Here is a 10,216-nt window from a genome sequence, read left to right as displayed (position 1 = left end):
AAAATAATAACTTGTTTTTTCTAAAGATTCTAAATCATTATATATACACATATACAGACAACGATATGCTAAAAACCCCTTATAATATAAGATATTACATAGAGCAATATGTATATCTAACAGACACAGCACAATAAATCAACAAAATGTGAAGACAGCAAATCAAGTTACTAGGAACCGACGAGTTCTAGCAAACAATGTGGTAACATTTTTCCCCTGGTCACAACATCGCTGGTCATTATTCATTTCCAATGTTCCAAGATAACTCATGTATAGAGCAGGTGTTACATCCTACAAACAACGTTGTTCAAAGGGTCTTGCCGTGCACGATTGAGTAGAAAATTCGAAAGCTGCTATTACATGGACAAGGAACAAACCAACAACACATTCATTTCGTATACCTCATCACTTGCACAAACCAACAACCTAGAAAATCTATTAATGCTGGTCAACAGAAAACCTACAGATGCACACTTGCGCAAATGGAGCTTACAGTGATACGTGCCATGAAACTGCTCCGGATAAATTAGCAGGTGACGATCATCGAACCGTTATTCACCTGCATTATCATTTCATCTACCTCATCACTGTTCAAACATTACATTTCTGCCTTGGTGTCAGTCAGGCCATATGGGCCTGACATTGAATGATATGTGCATTTAAACAGACCTTCTATGAATGATCTTCGTGTGTGTGATTTGGGACGTCTCCTTGATTGTCCAGTGGCATGTATTGCGCCATGATAGCTCTGATCTCTGAGTCCATGTATGACTGAAAGAAATAAAATACGAAATTCATAGTGACATTACTAAACAAAACAAAGAATGAACATATAGTTGAAGTAGATTTACAATATCCTGAGTCATCAGTACGAGAAATATTCATGCAGTGAACGTAAAACTTCGACAGCCAATGAAATATATGAGAATATTAGCTAGCAAAAACACAAGTTACAGCTAAAAGGTATGCATAGTCATTCATGACCCTTTTGTTGCAAACTAGGTGGCACAAAATCAGAGACCACAAAGCTGTCACATTTTATATGCAAGTTAAATATGATAGCCATTCACTCCCTTGTAACTGCTGCAATTCCCATACGAGCCTAACAGTGGTAAGAAATGTGTGGTAGAACAATTGAAACATGCTACAAGCAACCAGGTACAAAAATCTAGAAAGATATACTCCCAATTCATTTTAAGATTCTTCATGGTCAAACTTTTTAGCTTTGATCGTCAATATATAAAGAATTACTTAGACTGACAATATAAGATTGATATTACTAAATTCATCATGAAAAATACTTGCATAATATATATCACTTTCTATTTAAAATAATACATTTTTCATAGAACTTGCTACTCAAGTTCCATATTGGAAACCGTGTCGATGTCCTAAACAACTTGGAATCTGAGGGAGTATGATTTATAAAGTAAATGGTACTTTTTTGCTTTTTTTTAAACACGGTTTTGTCAACTGACGAAGAACTCGACCAGTTCTCCCTTTTCCAGATTTAGCAAGCAATACATGGGCACAAAAAAGGCAGAAGAGACTTGGTGCCAAGGAAGGCATTAATACTGAATTTGCTACTGAGCTTTCCAAAAAACCATAATTCCAATGAGTGGCTTGTCACAACCACATGCAACAAGGCATGTATAACAAGCAAGAGTGGCACGTTATCTGTTATGTGGTAAAATGCTATGTGGTGAAGTACAACTGATTAAAATTGATCTGGACAAATACAAGTGAGTAACAAAAATAATGAGATATCAGCTTTGCGGTGACATATTAGGTTTTTTCTATCACTACTATTTTAAATGCATCAATAATCAAATCTTGTTTTGTAATAATTAAAATAGCATGAATTTATAGAATCAATTGATCATAAATGTACTTTTTGGGTGTCTCAATGAGACACTAGTTGAATATATTTAGACTTGGCAACACAGATCCAGACATCAACTGAATATAACAGGGACAATACATCAACCTAAGGGTAAGTAATTAGGAGTACGAATTTATTTAAGGAAATGTAGTTACTCCTAAGCAAAGGAACAGACTGTTAGCAGAATCATCTTTAAAAAAGGTTCAACAATAAAAACAGTAAGAATGAAAATAATGCTATGCTGAAGCTAACTTACCCTTAATCTGTACTTGTATACAATATAACTCCCTGCTGCCACAACAACCAAGACTATCAAGATACCCCACACTGCAGCCCACGCTGCTTTAGCCTGAACTGCTGTCTTGCCTACAGATTAATCATCCAAGTTATATACAATTGGTAATACTAAAGATAGTGTAAAAATATCAGTTGAGTTTAGAAATTACTTATGCAAGTGTCGTGCTCTCTGATATACAAAAGGTCTCCACTGCAAGTGCATTCATAGCCACCCCATATATCTCTACAGTTGCATTCAGGACACTGACAAGCTTTTTTCTCCTTGCACTCATCAATGTCTGAAAGGTGAATAAAAAAGTAAGATAGGGATTTTAAGACATGTTGTATCTTCTGCATTGCACTAAATATCTGGTTCATAACCAATAAATACTACAAACAGTCCAATATGGGTGTCGGGCATATTGACTTTTAGGTGCAGACGAGTTTTTCAAGGCAATGTGTCTCACCCAGTGTTACCTGGACACAGACACAGGTGTTGGAATCCGACTCGGATTCAGGTGTCCAATTCAGCAAAGAAAATTTGGACACACGAAATACAACTCGGAATCTGACACGGGTGTCGGAATCCAACTCGGATTCAAGGTGTCCGATTTGGCAAAAAAAATTGGACACTCGTGTCCAGGTAACACTGGTCTCACCCAATACTCATATTGGTAACTTCATGGCAGTAGTGTCAGAGAGATGAATTCAGATTTATTAGGAGTAACATGTCAAGAAAAAAAGTATTGGCCCCTTGTTCCATGCACAGGGGATTAAACAAGTAAATAATGTTGCAAAAGATGTCAAGAAAAAAAGTATTGACAAAACAAGTCTAATGTGCAATAAGTATATATCTTCCAAAGAACACTTCTCCAAGTTTTACGCATATAGTTACTAAGGCAAGTAATTATGAGAACATCACAGAAACCTTTTAATGTCAATTATGTTCAATGATGAAATAACTTGAACACCACAGAAATTATTCTTCCCCATTTAGAACTATAACAAAAGGAGGCAAAAGTTAGGCGCAGGCAACTTATAGTGGTATATCACAGTACCTTCACATTTTTTAACACCATCCCCTCGGAAACCAGCTGGGCACTGGCATTTCCCATCTCCAGATTCCTGTAATAATTTTTAAAAAAAAATAGTTAACAAACATGTCAATATTCAGAATAGCATATCACATATATTCTGTAACAAGCGTTAAACCTACCTGACAAGCAGAGAATGTTTTTCCATTACGAGTTTCATGCCAACACCCACCATGATTTATCAAGCATTTTCCTGGCCCAGCAGCTGCAAATAATATTGATGGCTATTATAAACATCTCTTTTTATAAATTGTCTAGAGAACAAACTTGTGCATGATTCAGTTCATGGCAAAAAGGGATGCATATTACACAATCAAAAGAAAGGCAACCACATACCAAGGTGGAGCAAAAGCTCAATGCTTACAAGTCTGATGGAGCTATAGATCATTAGAAAACAAATGTTTTGTGAATTTCGTGCATAGAAATTATTGAATTACATTTGGCCTATTTATATATACCTCTTTTGAGCATGGAATTAAGTAATTAACCATGCAGATTTATATTGAATGTCTGGATAAACTTAAGAAAATGAAGCTAGCAAGTGGACTTGACACTTCCAAGTGCATTCAACGCTATGTGTTCTGCTACCTTCACTCTTTCTTTTGATCACCTTTCATTACATATTTTCATGCATTAAAATACAAACAGAAAGACTACCATGGCAGTTGGTGCAACAATACCTACGATTGAGGGACTCTACATTAGCTGACGAATTATCACTTTCCAAGTTTCCTAGATTGATATCTTCCCTAGTTATCTCTCTCTCTTTGATCGAATTGCTAGGAAGCGTTCTCTATTTAAACAGAAGAGCCTATGCTTGTGACATGAGCAAAATAATAATGAAGGAGAATTCTCCTCAGGTCTAGCCTCTTCTCTTTACTGATCCAGCCGCTGCCATCCAGCTTCCTTCCTATGGTACTTACTACAGTATGAGCTAAAGTTCATAAAAGATTAACAGGCTAAGTGTAACAACATCTCAGCACTACTTAGCAGATTTAAAATTGCCCATTTGACGATGGTTTACATCCCAAAGAACAGTTTCTGGACAGTTCTTATTAATCCAGAAGGGCAGGACAGCACGTTCATAATTGCACGTTGAATTTCCAGTAGCAGCTGCAGATTCAGCTGGATTCGGTGCTGCTTCTACTCTTAAACCAGATAGCTGTGGGAAGCAGGAACTAGCCATTAAGGACACAGAAAATTCAGTGCTATCTAGCGCAATCCATCTAATGGCCAGCGGCCGGCCTTCACTAGTGTGGAGATTCCTTCTAACAAATCACCACTAATCCACCACAAAAGGCCTCTCTGAATGCAGACGCACTTGCATATTGATAAATTAGAATTCACTAACTGGAAAATTGTTCACTGACCATAGTTTCATTACTCCTCTCTTACTAATGTAAGTGGGGTCTTCAAAGCTAACATAAATTACACATTGGAAGCTTTTTGTATTAATGCACATTCCTATATGCGAAGCTTTTTGTATTAATGCACATTCCTATATGCATGTTGTGAATATAGCTGAGACATAGGTTCCTATATGCAAAGCTTTTTGTATTAATACACATTCCTATATGCATGTTGTGAATATAGCTGAGACATAGGTTATATTGTTGAACAAAAACGAAGTTAGGTATTGGAGAACAGAAGATATTACGTTCACAATTGCTGTAGCCATCACCATTAAACTGCACACCATTGAATGTGGGGCATTCGCACACTCTGCCACGGAAAGTGTCCTGAATAAGAGTGTTTGATGACATCAAAGTGAGAAAATTGTAGAGTAGCGAAGTCAATGAAAATCTCTACTTATCCACACATACCCTGCAGGCTGTCACATTAGCAGCTTTGTCTTGCCAGCAGCCCCCATTGTCATTCAGACACTCATTGGTTTCAATATCTGTTTTGAAACAGCTCAAGAATTAGCACCCCACAATTAACAAAATACCTACTCAGTGTGGGTTGGGCGCAGAATAGTTTCTTAGTTCTTACCATCACTCAGACAAACATTCGGTTCAGTAGTTTCCTCAAAACCAGCACAAATAGCTTTGAGGACAGCTTTCCTCTCGAGCTTCCCTGTATGTTCTTTCCAGGTTAAAATCATCTAGAGTGAATGTAAGACTGTAAGTTTTAAATTAAGTTCCCGTGGAACATTTACCTCGATATTGCCGATTGTTCACAACAAGAGTAGGCAATATAGTAACATCTCCTCTTGAACCTTTCCCAATCTATACAATATAACAGCTCAAATTAAACCACAAAGATGATTAAGGATGGTAAACGGTCATTGAAAATAGTCTGCAGTGACTTTCCCAAAAACAAAAACTCTGGAGTGCTTTGTTTTACTTATAAAAGCTCTAGAACAAACTATGTATTGATAGGTCACTTTACCTGAGCATCCTGCTCCATTTTAAGCAATGGGTGATCCGAATCAGCATTTGGATCTCCCATACACTTATCCACCTTCTTCACATCAAGACCTGTAAGTGTGGAAGCATTACAGCTATTACAAGTATATTGAAGTAGTGATGTCAATATATCTGCAAGTTGCAGATCTTAAGTGTGTAACAAATAGGAATAACAAGTGGACACTGATCATATTAAAACTTGCAATCAAGTAAATACGGTTACACGCATGCTTTAGTAAAGGAAGCTTTGAGCCAACCTAGTGATTTGATGACAGTTTCTGCACACTTTTTGTTATATTTCTTCTCCTTCATCGGGCACCTGATGTGAAAATCAGTCACATAATCCCACCAGACCCACGGTTTTTTGCTTTCACTTGCAACTTTAAACACACATAACTGTCTGAGGTTTTCTACCACCACATCCTTTCCTTCATAGCCAGTGCTAAAATCCTGCTCTGGATCAGGTGCACAGTACCTACCATGGTTTATACATTGGGATTTGCATTGTTTACTGATCACAAATGCTTGAGGGCAGTACCAAGTAATATAATGGGGTGTGAATTGACTATAGCCGCCTTTTTCAAGAAGTTGGGCAGCTCCTTTAAATTCCTTGAGGAAATTCATCAACATATCACATTTAGGGCCACATTCATCGTTGCTATTTGTCCATAACTCATACTCGACCCGATCATCTGGATGCGGAACAGCCTCCCTCCAATCAAGATTAACATTAACCATTTCACCATCTTTAACAGCCTTCTTCAACTGCTCACCAAATTTTTTATCTATTAGCGCAGAAGGAATGGTTATGTTCTGTATATACTTTGCAGCCTCATCATCTTCGCGAGGTAAATCCATTGTTATCAGTGGCTCATCCTTGTCATCAACTACAAGCACTGCTGAGGCACCAGCATTTTGCGCATTCCAAACCTTCCTAGCAAATAGGCAATCTGGAAACCACATATGGAGGAAGGAGATTAGATTTACAAGATGCTTGAGCAACTAAAAAATAGATGAAGGTTACACGGTAATGCACTATGAAGGTTTCCAATTTGGACTATAATGTTGCTACTTCCTTGAAATGAAAATTAATTAATCACAGGATTCAACAGAGATAAGAGGAACTCGATACACGATTACTACCACCACTTGAGCTTGCAAAATTAACTCTGATAGGTCAGGAGACATACAACTCTATCAAAAATACTTGAAGATGGAGTTTATAAACTTGTGCAGAAGGATAATATTTTATAAAAGGCAGAAGATAGCAACACAGCAGGGGCAGAGCTTCTTGATGGTGAAAGGGGGCCATGGCCCCTCCTAATTTTATAAATTGCTTAAGTAAAAACTAATTTTCAGTTTCTCACCACTTTCTTACAAACAAAAGTGCTAAATTAAGCATATACCTATAAGCTTGGCCCCCACTACGAATTTGTACAAGCTCCGCAAGTGCAGCACAGTGAGATAGGACGGAGAATAGGAAACAACGGCCAAACATGGCACTTCAACTAATCAAGATTGCACACAACATACATTCAAACAGAAGAAAGAAGAAGCCGCCATGATCAGAACAATATCTGAAAAAAAAGTATACCACTAGACATTCGAACTGTTATAGCTTTGGGGTCTGTTAGGTGGTGCATGGCCAGGGAGCAGCAGCTACACCTGCACGACAAAGCAACAGAAGCATGGCGCGTGCAGCAGTTAGTTAGTTCTAAAGTTAGTCTGTTAGGCATTAGATGCATTAGTTAGCTATGTAGGTGCATGGATAATTAGATAGCTGCAGGTTACTTGCTTTGTTTACCTATTATCCACATTGTTCAGTTAGTTGATTAGCACGTCTTGTTAGGGACTTCTCTATATAAAGAGAACATCATCTCCCTGAGAGGGTAAGCAATGACTAACAAAAAAAATCAAGTCCCTCGATACCATCTATCTTGAGTACTCCCTCTGCCTAATGTCTCCCCTCTCCCAAGTCTCTTCCTCCCTATAGCGCTCTCTTCCATTAGCGCTTTCTACCCCCGGTCACCGCCGTTCGACCTCACTCTGACGAATGTTTACCCAACTCTAGCTAGCCCATATCACGAACCAAGATCTTTAAAAAAAGGTCAAAAAGTCAAATGTAACAAACCACTGGGTGTAACCGATAAGTTCCTAAGATTAAAAAAAAAACAGCTAATGCAGAGGAAGGCAGATGAGATAGTCAAACTTGGCAAATTTTCTGCACCAATACAAACTAATCCCCAAACACGCCAGAGAATCTACAGTTTCCTGATAAGCTATTTTTCAAATTGGTTCAATGCACAATTATCCACTGAGTTGAGTTAGCATGGTTAAAAAAATCAATTGTACCAGTAATGCAATTCCCAACATAGGGTGAGGCTTTAAGTCAAAACCATCTGAAATATCTTACCCGTTCCGACAAACAAGGACCACAAACACCTACCTCACTCTTCGTATCACTAAGTTAACTAAAAATAGGTAAGACCCACATTCACCTCATGAATTCACTCAAGCTTACACAACAGCGAAATCCACTATATCATCAACCTGTAAATTTATCCAAACAGCTAAACATTACCAAGTGGTAACAATTTAAGCATTTTATATATAGGAGCCCATATGGCATATGCAATGCATGGATCCACCAATTTACTTGGCCACTAAAAGGAGACGATAAAAACCAAACTCGGTACTATTTATAGCACACTAATACACTACACAGTTATGCTCACTTTCTAACCAGAAAGACTGCTATAAGAAGCTAGACACCACCTTTCATCACACCACCGACAAAACCAGAAAATAAATATTAAACATCCATACAACGAACCAATTAATTACAGCTAAATCGCCATCTCCCACCTCTCCAAGCACGACTAAACAACAAAACGAAACGCAAATCGACCGCGCAAAGGACAGCAGGAGAGGGATCGGGACCCGGGGGGGGGGGCACTCACTCCCGCGGTCGACGAGGAGGAAGGCGGGCAGCGCGCCGGGCTTGGCGCGGAAGGGGTGCTTGCCGTCGAAGGCGTCGCAGGCGTCGGCGTTGTCCTTGGGGTAGACGACGGCGCCCGCCATGCTCCCACCGTACTGCGGGATGCCGAAGTTGCCGATGGCGCTGTCGCGCCGCCCCCGCAGGGACGTCGGCGACGTTACCATCAGGCTGTTCTTCTCCACCACGAACCGCGCCTCCACCGCCGCGGCGAGCAACAACACCGCCGGCAGCAGCACCCGCCGGCGCCAAAACCCTAGCGCGCCCATCGCGTGGCGAGCTCCGGCGGCGGCGCGGCGGGGGGCGACGAGGGTTTAGATCGGAAGCAAGCGAAGCTCAACGGGCAAGATGCGGAGCAGTTTTTTCTTTTTCTTTTTCACTCTTTTTCGCTCCCACTGCTATCTCGAGTGGTGTGAAATGCTTGGTGCCGACTTCGCGGACCTGGTTTTCGTGGCACGTGTATCTGACATGTCGAACCCACAACCGGTTTGTGACGTAAGATCTGTGAACTGGGTGTAGGTAGATTTAGGATGAGAGAAGAGTATCTTACTGATGCTGACACGTGGGGTGGTCTCGTATGTGAACCCACCTGTCAGTGGGTGGGTGCTCGGAAACAGCGGTAGTGGGGTCGTGGGTGACTACCGACTTGTGTGTGATTGGTTCCGTTTTCGCATTTGTTTAGTGCATGTGTTTCGCGTGCGGGGTCTGCGGAGATTTGGCTTGCGTGCCCGTAGGGAAGTGGAGTTGGTTCGCGAGCTGTGTGTGGCTGACCATGTGGGTCCATCCGTAGGGTGAAGCGGTCAGGTTTGTAGAACGCGTATAGCAAGGGGTGTGGGCTGAAGAGTAACGGAACGGGGGAATGACGTTATCGGTTCGATGGGTGAACAAAACACGCCTTTAGCTACCGTCTGATCTAACCTTACTTACAAAATGCGACACACCGGAAGCTTATAAAGTGCAACAAGCACCACTATTTTCATAACATCAATGTACTTTAATGTAACTTCCATTACTGAAAGATTTGAGGGTCAGAATTAGTGGCAAACTCTTTAGATTAGGATAAAGTTGATAAGGTGTGAGAACTCGTTTAAATTGTATTTGGATTAATTATATTGGATGGTTGTTTAATAAGATGAGAGATATCTAATGTCCGTCTCTCGACATGTCATATGCTAGTCCATATCTCATCATAACAATCACAGCCACTAAATGATTAAAACGAATCCAATCTTGACAGTCCTGATATATATGTAACTCCTCCACCGACTTCGCCTTCTGGACCAAGAACAAAGAAGGTGATAAAAAAAAGGGTAAAGTCAAGCATCATTTCGCACTTTTGAATTTCAAAGAGATTTGTCCTGAATTCTAATCTGGACTGGTCGATTAGCGGTCCTTTTTTCTCTCTTCTCTTATTTTGTTGATTGCAGTGTAGGAAACATGCCCTTAGGTTGATTGCCTAAATTACATAAGGGCATGTATGTGATTTTGGTGATTAATGACAACATAGTCAATAAGACTAACATGTTTGTCAAGTATATGCTTTAGTAGGTCTCATGGATGC

General features: G+C 40.0%; 1 protein-coding gene across 2 annotated transcripts; it reads right to left on the bottom strand.

Moving 5' to 3' along the window:
* Positions 1–374: 374 nt before the first annotated feature.
* LOC133907108 (vacuolar-sorting receptor 3-like) lies at positions 375–9,035 on the bottom strand. Of its 2 annotated transcripts, XM_062349133.1 has the most exons (13): positions 8,621–9,035; positions 5,918–6,610; positions 5,644–5,732; positions 5,411–5,480; positions 5,245–5,328; positions 5,076–5,152; positions 4,910–4,991; positions 3,375–3,457; positions 3,217–3,283; positions 2,329–2,457; positions 2,139–2,248; positions 670–771; positions 375–559 (listed from the first exon to the last, which is right to left on the bottom strand). In XM_062349133.1, exons 1-12 carry the CDS (start codon positions 8,922–8,924, stop codon positions 673–675), a joined length of 1,887 nt encoding a protein of 628 aa, XP_062205117.1. In that variant the 5' UTR covers positions 8,925–9,035; the 3' UTR covers positions 375–559; positions 670–672. The 2 variants fall into 2 exon arrangements, with proteins under 2 accessions (XP_062205117.1, XP_062205116.1); XM_062349132.1 differs by having other exon boundaries at positions 375–771.
* Between the last annotated feature and the right edge of the window lie 1,181 nt (positions 9,036–10,216).

The sequence above is a fragment of the Phragmites australis genome, chromosome 24, assembly GCF_958298935.1.
Source record: "Phragmites australis chromosome 24, lpPhrAust1.1, whole genome shotgun sequence".
Taxonomy (NCBI): Eukaryota; Viridiplantae; Streptophyta; class Magnoliopsida; order Poales; family Poaceae; genus Phragmites; species Phragmites australis.
This window is presented reverse-complemented; position numbering and strand designations above follow the sequence as displayed.

Excerpts from the sequence above, each read along its gene's own strand:
- LOC133907108 (XM_062349132.1), bottom strand. The coding sequence starts at position 8,924 with ATGGGCGCGCTAGGGTTTTGGCGCCGGCGGGTGCTGCTGCCGGCGGTG. Across the intron at positions 6,611-8,620 it reads CCTCCTCGTCGACCGCGGGA|ATTGCCTATTTGCTAGGAAG; the intron begins GTGAGTGCCCCC and ends TGTGGTTTCCAG. Across the intron at positions 5,329-5,410 it reads GAACAATCGGCAATATCGAG|GGAAGCTCGAGAGGAAAGCT; the intron begins GTAAATGTTCCA and ends AAGAACATACAG.